The 13,839-nt window shown below is 34.9% G+C and overlaps 1 protein-coding gene and 1 long non-coding RNA gene across 4 annotated transcripts in view; one reads left to right on the forward strand and one right to left on the reverse strand.

Moving 5' to 3' along the window:
• LOC125267309 overlaps positions 1–5,361 on the forward strand; it is a 25,404-nt gene extending 20,043 nt beyond the window's left edge. The window contains exons 2-3 of the long non-coding RNA XR_007184649.1: positions 4,254–4,333; positions 4,447–5,361. This is a non-coding gene — a long non-coding RNA (uncharacterized LOC125267309). The remainder of the gene's footprint in view (positions 1–4,253; positions 4,334–4,446) is intronic.
• A 1,570-nt stretch (positions 5,362–6,931) lies between these two features.
• nf2a (NF2, moesin-ezrin-radixin like (MERLIN) tumor suppressor a) overlaps positions 6,932–13,839 on the reverse strand; it is a 51,954-nt gene continuing 45,046 nt past the window's right edge. For 2 of the 3 annotated variants that reach the window (XM_048188821.1, XM_048188820.1), the window contains one exon: positions 6,932–7,824. In XM_048188821.1, the coding sequence (XP_048044778.1) occupies positions 7,774–7,824 (51 nt within the window). In that variant the 3' untranslated portion in view covers positions 6,932–7,773. The remainder of the gene's footprint in view (positions 7,825–13,839) is intronic. The other variant, XR_007184650.1, reaches the window with a different exon arrangement.

The raw sequence follows: 13,839 nt of genomic DNA on the forward strand, positions 1-13,839 counted from the left end.
AGGACTCAGTTAACCTCTACTAGAATTAAATATTCATAAGAAATTAGAAGTGCACTAATGGACAATGGATACTAATGGATAACTGAAAAGTACAAGATTTTAAAAATTAAAATTCAAAAAGAGCGTATTGGAGTTTATATAAATATTTTCAAAACTCTGCAGGAGTCTTGCTGTGCTAAATACCGGGCTGCATATTAAATCTCATTTGCCTCATGAAAATCTCATGAATTAATTTCCCCTGCTGATAAACTGACAGAGCAACAGAAGTTACAGTTGATTTTACTGGGCTTTTCTAATATGCGACAGTTCAGAGCTTAGCAAAAGCCCCTGCGTGGACCACGTCCGAGTTTGATTGATGGTCTGGAATGCAAAACGGTGGGCTAAAAATAGACTGATTGGCCGCCCTGCTGTGATTGGACAGCCTAATGAGCGCAGAGCGATTTTGCTCAGGTAATACTTCCCTCTGGTCCACCACCCATCGGCGGACAGACACTACACTAGGCTGCAAAGACGTGAGGATGGGGAAGATAATAAAATACAAGAGGGGAACAAAGAGACAGTTATAAAATGCTCTACTTGAGTCACGGCATGAATTATTTGATGCTGTCATTGTTTCAAGTATTCACTAATTCACTCTCGTTTAAACACACAGCAGTCCTGGCTTGGATCCAATCAGCGGCCCATGGAATTAATAAGAGTTCATTTTTATCCTACAAGATTCGAGTGTGTGCAGTTTTCTATTAACATGCCCAGTGTAAACACTGCAACTAAATATGGCTGTCACTTCTTTTCTGAGTGCTTAAAAACCAGGGGCCTCATTTATAAAGACACGTGTGAATGTGAGACAATTTCCGAAATGTTTCAATTAACAATTTACCAAACGTCCATACACAAAAAAATTTGCTAACATTTTCCCAGAATGCACCATTAAGACCAGTCAGCATCAGTGCCCCAACATTAGTTATGTCCCAAATTACATACTATGCACTATGTACCCAACTGTCCAATATATGAAGGTTATTTTTGCCACTTTTCCACTGCATGGTATGGCTCGGTACAGTTCGGTTTAAAGGTGCCCTAGAACTTTTTTTAAAAAGATGTAATATAAGTCTAAGGTGTCCCCTGAATGTGTCTGTGAAGTTTCAGCTCAAAATACCCCATAGATTTGTTTAATTCATTTTTTTAACTGCCTATTTTGGGGCATAATTAGAAATGAGCCGATTCAGGGTGTGTGGCCCTTTAATTCTCGTGCTCCACGCCCCTGGAGCTCGCGCTTGCCTTAAACAACAGAAAAAAAAGTTCACACAGCTAATATAACCCTCAAAATGGATCTTTACAAAGTGTTCGTCATGCAGCATGTCTAATCGCGTAAGTACAGTGTTTATTTTGATGTTTACATTTGATTCTGAATGAGTTTGAGGCTGTGCTCCGTGGCTAACGGCTAATGCTACACTGTTGGAGAGATTTATAAAGAAGGAAGTTGTGTTTATGAATTATACAGACTGCAAGTGTTTAAAAATGAAAATAGCGACGGCTCTTATCTCCGTGAATACAGTAAGAAACGATGGTAACTTTAACCACATTTAACAGTACATTAGCAACATGCTAACGAAACATTTAGAAAGACAATTTACAAATATCACTAAAATATCATGTTATCATGGATCATGTCAGTTATTATTGCTCCATCTGCCATTTTTTGCTATTGTCCTTGCTTGCTTACCTCGTCTGTTGATTCAACTGTGCACATCCAGACGTCCTGCCCTTGTCTAATGCCTTTCATCCAGACGTTAATACTGGCTGCCCTTGTCTAATGCCTCAATCATGGGCTGGCATATGCAAATATTGGGGGCGTACATATTAATGATCCCGACTGTTACGTAACAGTCGGTGTTATGTTGCGATTCGCCTGTTCCTCGGAGGTCTTTTAAACAAATAAGATTTATATAAGGAGGAGGAAACAATGGTGTTTGAGACTCACTGTATGTCATTTCCATGTACTGAACTCTTGTTATTTAAGGTAAATTAAATTTTTGAATCTAGGGCACCTTTAAATAGTACCACCTCAGTTGAGGTTCCAAGCGAGCCATACCGATACTAAAATGTGACGTGTAAACACTGCAGATCACTGATTGGTCAGAGAGAATCGTCACTACCAGCATCATTGGATTTGTGAAATATGAACTAAAATGTACTTTTAATATACTAACTCTGTATTTAAAAAATTTTTAGATACCACTCATATTACATTTGAACCTATAGTGTACTACAAGTGGTAGCTAAATATATTTTTTAAATACAGAAATAGTATTAAAAGCACATTTTAGTTCATATTTCACGCTGTCTCAAAATAGCACAGTTGAGTACACTTAGGATTATCTTAAGTACTAAAGAAGAATTTTTAGTATATTAAGTATAAAATTTATAGTGCAAAAATAGAGCAAAAATAAGTACATTATAGAAGTGTACTTTTTTTTCACCTGGGATGTAAGTTGAGTCCAAAGTTCCACACTTCATTCTTAAACTTTACAACAGAATAGAATAGAATAGAATAGAATAGAATAGAATAGAATAGAATAGAATATAGAATTGAATAGAATAGAATAGAATAGAGCGAAAGTACAAAAAATGTTTATATTTATTTAAAGAAGTCGTTTATGCTCCCCAAGGCTGTATTTCTTTGATAAATACTATAATAAAAATAGTAATATTGTGAAATTATTACAATTTAAAATATCTCTTTTCCATTTTAATATATTTTCAAATACAATTTGTACAAATTCCTGAGACAGCAAAGCTGAATTTTCAGCATCATTACTCCAGTCTTCAGTGTCACTTGAAAAAATTATTATTATCATCAATGTTGAAAACAGTTACTGCTTAATATTTTTCAGTGTTTTCCAGGATTCTTTGATGAACAGAAAATGAAAAAGTTCAGCATTTATTTGATTCTTCTTTACAGTTACTACTCAATTTAATGTGTCCTTGCTGAAAAAGTGTTCATTTTAAGTTTATAACTATTTACAACAGAGCCCAAGATCCGGCCACAATCATAAGATATAAAGATAAGACTTGGTAAAATAAAAAAAATAAATAATAAATGACACAAAAAAGTATTAATTTCTTTAGAAAAAAAAAAAAATCATACTGAACCTTAAACTTTTGAACAGTATAGTAAACCAAATACCTAATCGATTATTTTTTCCATTAATTATGTATTTAAGATGACCTAGCAATTCATGATTCATGGACGTGAGGGCAAAGCATAATTACACACACACAAACTCTCCCACTGCTTTCTTCCATCCTGTCAAGGGGTATTTGTAAGTCACCTGAAGCCTATTAAAGCAATTTAAGCAGAGAAATGAATCACTGAACTCAATGTCATTTATTAGCATCTCAGGTAACGTGGAGAACCAGCTCCGTGAAAAACAAGCGCTGACATCCAATCAGCAATCCATTCAGCCCACGGTCTCTCAATGACAAAGGGTGAAGTATATTTTATATAACATTTTATGAAGATTAAAGGTAAATTGTGTAATTTCTGCACCCTTAGAAAGAATAAGTTGGAGTGTTCTGGAAGTTTCAAATCTTTTGAAAAGAGATTTGAAGTTTTAAGGTTAAGCCTTGAGTTGATTAGTTTTAAGTTGTAATATATGCCTTTCAATAAGGTGAGGTGCTGTGAGTTTAAGTGGTTACTGAAGCTCCACTTTAACTCAAAATCCACTTGTCCCTTTAAAAAGAAGCAAAAGTCTTCTTTATAGTAAGACACTTATAATAGAAGTGAATGGGGTCAATTTGTAAACGTTAAAAAATACTCACCCTTTCAACAGTATAGTCTCAAGACACGCACAAAAAATGTGTTTTAACATGATTTGACAAGAATGAGAACAACTTTACAGCTCAAACAATATGGTTTTTAACATAAAAATGAATAAAAGTGAATTTTATAGCATTATAAGCAGTGTTAAAGAGGTCATAAACTGCATTGTTTTATAATGTTTCCTGGGGTGTACTTATAATGTTAGTATGATTTTTACTTCAAAAAATGTCATAATTTAGAAATAAAAGGAAAGAATTTTAATTTCTAGGTGAACTAACCCTTTAACTTGGTGCTGTCCTGTGCAGGTCTGGTGGAGCGCTGTCAACCTACAACACGACTGGCTTATTAATGACTCTTCATGTAAAACTGCAATATGAGAAAGCATTTTAATGTAAAAAAAAAAAAATACATATTTCACCTTTAAATCCAGGGTTTCCAGAGATCAGAAACAAAGCTCACCCTCAGAGAACAGCCTGGGCAATCAAATTGCACGTGAGCTGTGTAATCCAAGTAAGCTGCAATCAAAACTATAATAAATTCCCAAGGCAAAAAGTTATTATTGATTATCACTGCCTCTGATTTTCTCACCCTCAGTACAGTAGCTATTCTTCTTTTCACTTTAGTACCACCTACAGATGCAGTTTTATCTCCCAAGGCCTCCATCTGCCACCCCAAGGACTGATGGGACGCATAGTGACACGGTCACCTCCTAAGGCACATCCCTCTCTCAACTGCAACAGCCTGTCAATATTCCTCGAAAAAGCTGTCAATCAAGCTGTCATCTGTCCAGACATGCAGACAATGTGTTAAGGAAGGGCAGAAACTGATGAATGATGGTGGTTCGGTGTCTCAGGCTGTGATAATGATAATGAGGATTATGGCAAGTATGATTCATGAAGCAAAACGCTTCGACATCTGTCCAGCAAAATTATGTTTACCGTCTTGATTGGTAACAAATTGAGAAAAAAAAAAAAAAAAAATCGGGAAAAACAACGGTAGCTTAAAATGCACTGATTTAAATGACAAAGTGTATTTATTGCAAAGTGCTTTGAGTTTAATGAGCTATTAAAGTAATGAATTAATTGCAATACTGAATTCTAATTCGCTGACTAATCCTTCATGCTATAAATGAGACTGTTGAAGCTTTCATGTAACAAATACAAATTGTTCATTTTAGGCTGATTATATTGATTTACCTTGTGAAACATTCTTCAGGAAGATGAAACGTGTTGCTGCTCTCAATAAATCGCAGTCCTTTCAAACATACTCACATAAACACAAAACATTCCAAAACACAATGGAGCTTAACAATCGGGTTCTGGGAGTAAAAATCTCATTCTCTTTCTCCATAGAGAAATTGATTTTTAACAATAACTTATAAACCCTTCAAGAATGACCTACCATGCGCTCTGAAGTTGTTAAGTGATGATATTGAAGCCACTTCAGACTTCAATTTCATTTTTAAAATAGCTGATCATTCGGTAACACTTTACAATAAGGTCTCATTTGTTAAAAGGTGCTATAGAGGATCTTTTCGTCGACTGAGAAACCAAAGACTGTTAGTGAGTTTTTGAAATGAGCGCATACGCAAGAACAACCCCCCTCCTTCACAGCTCATTTCGAGAGAACGCCTCCCAAAACTCGTACACGAGTATTGGAACACGAGTGTTTACCACCGGCATTCGCTGTGTCGTGTTAGTGGATTCATTATGTCGGACTCACCGCAGGTAACTCATAATCTGCAGTTGTTACTCCTGTCTCCTGACAAAAACATTGTATGCGGGGCCTGTGGAGTGTGGAAAGTTACTGGAGCGCGCAGCTGCGAACGTCTCGCACAAGGAACGTAATGGCAGTGATTGACAAGCCAGAGAGCCAATCGTTTACGCGATGATCACGTAAACGATTGGCTGATGTTTTTAAGGCCCTACCTCGTGCACAGATGATGTATATTAATATTATTACTTTCAGTGCACCTAATAAATAGTCTTTTATCAGTTAGTAAAGACAGTTTCAAGTAATATTGCAAAAATGTATAAAACAAAACATCCTCTTTAGCACCTTTAACATTAATGTAACACGAACTAACAATGAGCAATACATTTGTTACAGTTTGTATTAATCTTTGTTAATGTTCGTTAATAAAAATCCAGTTGTTTATTGTTTGTTCATGTTAGTTCAATGTATTAACTAACTAATTAACATTTGATTTCCATAATGTACTACTAAATGTTGAAATTAACATTAACTAAGATTGGTAACACTTTAGCTTAGGGTCCAGTTCTCACTATTAACTAGTTGCTTATTAGCATGCATATTGCTAGTATATTAGCTGTTTATTAGTACTTATAAAGCACATATTGATAACTTATTCTGCATGACCTTATTCTACTTTCCTAAGCCTAACCAATTCCTACTCAATATCTAAATGTAACAACTACCTTACTAACTGTTAATAAGCAGTAATTATGAGTTTGAGGCAAAAGTTGTAGTTAATAGTTAATAGTGAGAATTGGACCCTAAACTAAAGTGTGACCCTAAGATTAATAAATGCTGTAGACGTATTGTTCATTCTTAGTTCATGTAAACTAAAGTAGGTAACTAATGTTTATTAATGAAACCTTATTGTAAAAGTGATACTGATCATAGTGCTTCATGGGCTGTACCATTCAATTTATCAAGAAAGTAAGTACACTTTTATATATATTTTTTTACTTCAAATTTGTTTTTAATATTTTTAATAATATTTAATATTTTAATATATATTTTGGAAATCCCTATGAGGAATATGAATGGGGAAAAATATTTATGGAACCAAGACTGCTGATAAAGAGGGTGGTTGCTGTATGCTATATGGAGCCATGCTTATGGACAAATTGCATTTTTTTTTTTTTTTTTTTGCTCATTTTATTGCCTGCCAGGTGAAAATTGTACATCTGATCACTAAAAAAAAAAGTAATACACACATGATTTCAATCATGCCTGTGGCACAATCAGTGTGGGTCAAGTTGCACAGTAAAGTGTAATACTTGGGGCTAGGAGGATGTTCAAAGCAAAGTGTGAATATCAGTAATTCATCAAAAAATAAAAAAAATAACAGCCAAAGAATAATTAAGATAATTCCTATTCATTTATTTATCTACACAGAAACATTTTCAAAAATATATTCAATTTTTTTTTAAAACATTGTAAAACATTTCAAGCAAAGTAAACAGTTTAAAAAAATCCCCAAATATTTCATATGTAATAATAGTTTTCCACATGGTGTTCTCACATGTTTTTTTCCCCCTAAAATATCCTGTACTGACATATCCTCTGAGAGAAAGTAAACTCTTTTAAAGTGTAACACAATTAGGTTTAATTCAGCCTTTATGAATGACCAGACAGCTCCATACTGGACCAAAAATATATAAGCCTAACCTAATACGGCACAAGGGTGCAATACCACTGCTTTAGCCAATTATTCTGACACATATTGATCGAAAGAGACAGACAGAGTTTCTGTGCAACTGGAGAGATGAATTTAAGATGCACTGCAGAGATATATGTAGTCAGTGTGTTCACTGCTAATCGTAGTGTCTTCATAATGGGGTTTTGACCTCCTGCAGATAGAGGGATATTGGGAAATAATGTGTAGTGTCTTTGACTCTGTATTTGAATGAGTTTATGTTAGTGTGTGTGTGTGTGTGTGTGTGTGTGTGTGTGTGTGTGTGTGTGTGTGTGTGTGTGTGTGTGTGTGTCCCTTAAAAAACATGTTCTCCCTCTGTAGTTCTGTTTACTTGAGGTCCTGGTCCTCTTAGTGTAATGTAAACTTTACCCACATATACATTCTTCATCACCGGAGTGTGCTAGGATCATAGTAGGAATGGGTCACAGCCTTTCAAGAATGTGAAAAAGACACAACGAGACATTATTCACACATTCAGACACTGCAGTCCAGTCCGTCTGGATGGCTATAGCTCCTGGAAGAAGGCCACTCTGGATTTGGTGCTCTGTAGAGTAAGCTGTGGAGACGGATTGAAGAAGATTGAGAGGTGTAAAGAATTGTGCTAAGCTCCAAACTGTGTTAAATTGATCAAAACACATTTGTAACAAAAGTTTTCAATTTCAAATAAATGTTGTCCATTTGAACTTTCTATTCATCAAAGAATCTTCAAAAGAAGTGCATCAGTTTCAACAAAAATATTAAGTAGCACAACTGTTTTCAACATTGATCATAATAAAATATAAGCAGTAGCACTAAATCAGCATATTAGAATGATTTCTAAAGGATCTATCTACATAAAATATGCTTTAATTAGGGTTGCCAATAGATTAAAATAAGCTTGATAAACCTCACAACTATTGCAGAACATTAAATGTCACATTTTTTTTTTTGTTGCTAAAATTAGCCATTAACACTTAATAATAATAATAATAATAATAATAATAATAATGTTTAATATACGCTAAAATCAGTTAATGCAACAAGCACAGAAGCACAAAAAACAATGAACAATACTTTTACAGCATTTTAATGTTAATTTACATGCACTAATATAGTGTTTTATGTATTATAATGTATTATGAACAAACTATGGAAGCTTGTTTCCACCACAGATTAAAGAAATAAAAGGTAAAGGCAACTTTTTATCTCAAAATTCAGACTTTTGTTTCTTAGAATTGTGAGAACTTGCAATTGCAAGGGAAAAAAAGGCAGAATTGAGATATAAACATGCAATTATAAATGTGGTAATTGTGACTTTTTGTCTCACAATTTAGACTCTTTTTCTCAGAAGGAAGAGTCCAAATTGTGAGACAAAAAGTCACAAAAGTACCGAAATGTGAGGTATAAACTACCAATTGCAAGACAAAAAAAGATAAAGTCGCATTACCCATTTTATTTTTGGCGAAAACTAGCTTCCATAACGAACATGGATTAACAATAAAAAAAATAGTATATTACATTAATTAATAAACTGAAAACAAATAATTGTTGTTTCAGTGTTAGTTTATGATACCTAATGCATTAACTGATAACTAACTAATGTGTGTATATATATGAAGTTTGCGAATTAACCATATTAAATTTAATGAAGTAAAATCTATTCATACTTGTTTTAACTTTGGTAGGCGTAATTTTTTATTATTTATGCTCATGCCATGAGAAACATTAGACATGTATGACACGTTCAATACCTCAGAGTCATGCAGAATTCATAGCGAGAGAGAGTGAAAGAGAGCGAGCAGTGTGTGTCTCTGATCAGCTGTCACTAGTCTGTGTGAGCTCGCTGACGGTGATGTTTAAAGACGCTTTAAGACAGAATCCCTTATGAAACACTGGCGCAAACAAACAAGAAGAGATGGAAGAGAGACACAGAGATGGGAAAATGATAAAATTAATGCTATATGAAGATGGTTCATTTCTGCTTCATTAATGAATCATTTTGCAGGGATTTAAGACACAAGTACTCTCACCCTGAAATACTCCAATCTGCTCAGTGGTAACCACACATGCTTCAGACACCTTGAGATACACTGTAAAAAATGACCGTGATTTTAACAGTAAAAGACTGTAAAAATGCTGCAGTGAAAAACTGTCAATTGGTTTACAGAAAGTTCCCGTACTATATACGGTGAATAACTGTAATAGATCTAACGGTACATTTAATGTAATTTTACGGTAAAATACCATTAAATTAACAGTTTTTGGAAGTGAAAAATAACAATTCATTGTAAAATTTACAGTGAAAAACCGTAAATTGACATTCCCACAATTCCCTGCGTGACACTTCACATTTTATATATTTTCGTTGAAATAACTCTGTTTCTTCTTAGTTTTTCTCATTTTTTTCTAATCAGTTATGTACATTAGGGTTTTATGTTACATCTAATGTTGTTAAATTAATGTTTATTGCATTTTTAAAATTTCATGCATGTTACCATGATGGTGTTTAGTGTGTGTGTGAATGACACTGTGTGCACCTTCTATATGTTGGCATTGTCCTCCTCAGCTTGTGGAAAAGCTGCTTGTGATGAACTTTGATTCATCATGTGACTCTCATCACCACTGTGTTTGGTGAATGTCAGTGTATTATAAAGGTACAAAACAGATATTAGTACTTCATTAGGTTGGTAAATTAACATTATATCAGTTAATGAAATACGTTATTTTACCGTAAATTTAACAGATTTTTTTTACGTTGTTACTGTATTTTTTACGGTAAAGTTCTGGCAACCACAGCTGCCGTTTTTTTACCGTAAATTTTACTGGGATTTTTTTTACAGTGTATAAATGTCATTATAAATACACTAAAAATGAAGACAAAAGTCTGTGGTTACTCTGCTAGGACAACTGTGTAAACCTGAGGAGAATTGACTTCAAACATCCACTAAATATTGCCTTGAAACCAATTGGTTGGAAGTAATTGCAAAAATGCTTCAGAAAAGTGCAATTGGAGTGCAAACGCTGAAATTCACGTAATACGCCACTGATAACGGCCAGATACTGCAGTCGCGTAACGTCTGCTGGCAAGTGAAAGTACAGAACCTTTGCGGCCTCCAGCAATTTAATCACTGTCAGTATGAACACGGTGATGACTTTGAGGAATTACATTTTATATTAGTCATTTTTTTATCCAAAGCAACTACCAGCACACTATCTACAGGAACAATCAGTTCGGTCACTGTTAGAGAAACTGGGCAACTCTCATAGAGCTCCTCCTTTTGGGTTAACATATAAGCCCAGATCAGAAAAGTAATGTTAGTATAATTTTTTACAGATGCCATTTGGTTTGACATCTGGTATAATATTTAATACAATGACATTCAGACATGTTTAAGTACGGCTTATATGTACAATACTTTTTGGAGAACAGTTCACTCACTATCAGTCAAACGTTTTTTGTGTTTTTGAAAGATGTTATGCTCACCAAGACTGCATTTATTTGATCAAAAATTGTGAAATATTATTGAAATTTTAGTATTTTAAACAATTTATTTCTAACGGCAATGCTGAATTTTCAGCATCATTACTCCAGTCTTCATTGTCACATGATCCTTTAGAAATCATTCTAATATGCTGATTTGATGCTCAAGAAACAATGTTTTATTATCAATGTTGAAAACAGTTGTGCTGTTTGATATTTCAGTGGAAACTGATGCATTTTTTTAATTCTTTGATGAATAGAAAGTTCAAAAGAACAGCAATGATTTAAAATAGAACTCTTTTGTAACATTAAAATTTTTTCACTGTCACTTTTGATCGCATTGATTTAAAAAAAAATTAAAAAATAAATAAAAACACCAAACTTTTGAATGGTAGTGTATTATTGGAAATTTTGTAACCTTTAAATAAGTACACATATGTAAAAAAAAAAAAATCAATGGCTTGCTAAAAACACAAGGAGAAAAAAAATACATTAAAACATCAATGCTTGGGGTCTCTGCAAGTTATAGACGACCTATCACGCCCGTTTTCACAAGATGTAATATAAGTCTCTGGTGTCCCCAGAATGTGTCTGTGAAGTTTCAGCTCAAAATACCCCACAGATCATTTATTATAGCTTGTCAAATTTGCCCCTTTTAAACATTCTGTTTTTGTGTGTGCCCCTTTAAATGCAAATGAGCTGCTGCTCCCGGCCTGCTTTCCAAAAGAGGGCGGAGTTTTAACAGCTTGTGCTTCGGTTGCTCAACAACAACAACAAAGCTGGAGAATCTCACGCAGCCAAAATGAGGATTGTCAGTAACGGTGTTCAGCCTTACATTGTTCAAACCGGAGTCGGACACTGATGGAGAGACTCAGGAAGAAGTTACAACTTTTAGAATGCAACTGGACGTTTCTGATTGGTTAGTGGATAAATTTATGTAGTTTCTGTGGAGTTGATTCAACTCATCGACTAGCATGTGCCGTCATGTTAATCTTTTGTGCAAATCCAGCGTTGAATTGACCCTCGTTTGTGAAGCAGTCCGGCGTAAAATGACGGCATGGCAACAACTCTTCCTCTTCTCTAAAGCAGCCCAACATGGCCTCACCCCCTTTGTTGCGTGTTCCCGGGGGCAGGGTTTATGTAAATTTTGGGGTTTGTGATGTCACCAACCCGGGAAGAAGCTCGTTGTAGTCCCTACCAGCCGTTTGTTGTAAAAAAAAAAAGCAATTTCTGTAAAAGAAAATATCCCCCTTTGCATTGAAATTTGAGCGTTGTAATTTTGCAGATGTTGTTTATGCTCAAACATTACACAGTAACTAAAGTTTAAAAAGTGAAATCATAATCAAGGACCCCTTTAATCAACTTAACTTATCCAAAGGAATGCTTGGACACTTGCGTGCCACCACTTCAATGGGGATTTTGATATATTGCCGCATAAACGCATTCAGGGAACAGGTGAGACTGTCAGTGCATTAAGACACTCTCACTACATCTCTGTCCCTCAGGCTATAGCTAGCAGCAGGACACACCAGGCTATGGAGAAAGTACAGCCACGGCCATTAATCATTCCACCAGCGTGACCTGGAAAGTCAGCGACCCTTGTCACTTGTTCCAAGGACCAGTGCTCAAACTACCTGAGCAACAGTGATTTACAATGAGTTGGACAGTGTCCCGATACAGGCTTCCAATGCGGGCCCAACATCGGCTAAGAAAACAACAGCTGTCAACGGGTGTAAGACCGAGTTGGATTTTCTAGTTGCTGTTAGCGTGAGAGCTGTAAAACCGCTCCCCCAAAGTGTCTAGCTCGATTTGCTCAAGCTCCGCTTCAATTAGACAATCACATCAAGGGAGAATGACTGAACACACGGAGGGCACTCCATCCGTCCAAACAACCGATCGCAACACAGGAATCAATTAGCGTAGGGCTAACGAGACAATTTCACACACTGCAGGAAAGGGTTCTATGTCTAAAATGGAGCTTTTAATCTACCATTTCATAAGGCTTGATGAAAAAGTAGCTGAACCCTTTCAGAAGATGATGAATAAATTAACTTTGGATTACCAGTGCTCGGTGGCATGACTAACAGTACGATTAGGATCATATTTCATAGGAACTAGCCCTTCTGAGAAATGGTACTACAACACAGACTCAGAAGAGTTTAGTCAACCTGCACTTCCATTTTCAAAATTATTCCCATCTCAGGCACAAGTTCCAATGTTTCAACATTAAGAACATGGAAACATTATAGAGCTACTTGCTGCAACAAGCACTTTTGTAGGTTGTGAGAAGCGGAACTTGAAGTTATTTGAGTGTTGGACTACATTTTTTTTAAATAATTAAAATCTGAAGAGGAGGTAATGCTTCAGTGTCTTTGCTGCTTCAGTATATGATGATTTTAAGAAACTCCATTTCATTTTTAAGTGACATCTTTTTCTCCAAAGCAACTGACAAACTGTTTAACTCTCCAGTTCACAGAGTTTGAAATGAATGCATTTTAAGTTACCAGTCCAGGGCCAAATTCATGAAACATTCTTAAGAATTAAATTCTTATTAACTGCAATTTCCATGTTATTTTCCAACTTAGGAATAAAGCTAAAGAGTATGTTATACTCCAAAAACAAAACATTTTCCAGACCTTTTTTCTTCACAGTGTTCTAAATGCAAAACTTAAGAAAAAAATTTAATTCCTGATAATAATGTTACAATGACTTTAAGAACTAATGTGTTATAAATATACATTTTCACCTTTTATGCCTTTATTGCATATAACAGTATAGAGCAGGGGTATTCAATTAAAGGTCCGGTCTCTATATTTCCTTCCCAGTGGAGGTCCGGACAATACTTTTATGGAATGGTTATACATTTTTCACCAGGGCAGCTGTAGTACTTTGTAAAATAAAAAATCCTAAACACTCAAAACAGTCAAAGATGAGAATCTTGGTTCCCGAGAGCTAAAGCAATGAAGTCTAAGAATTTTTACCAATATTTACTCAAAAAAGTAAATATTTCTCCCAACTGGATATGAATATAAAAAGGTTAGATCAGATGTTTTATCAGGCTATTATTATTATTTTTTTTTTTTTCTTTTCTTTTCTTTTCTTTTCTTTTCT

This window comes from Megalobrama amblycephala, linkage group LG4, assembly GCF_018812025.1.
Source record: "Megalobrama amblycephala isolate DHTTF-2021 linkage group LG4, ASM1881202v1, whole genome shotgun sequence".
Taxonomy (NCBI): Eukaryota; Metazoa; Chordata; class Actinopteri; order Cypriniformes; family Xenocyprididae; genus Megalobrama; species Megalobrama amblycephala.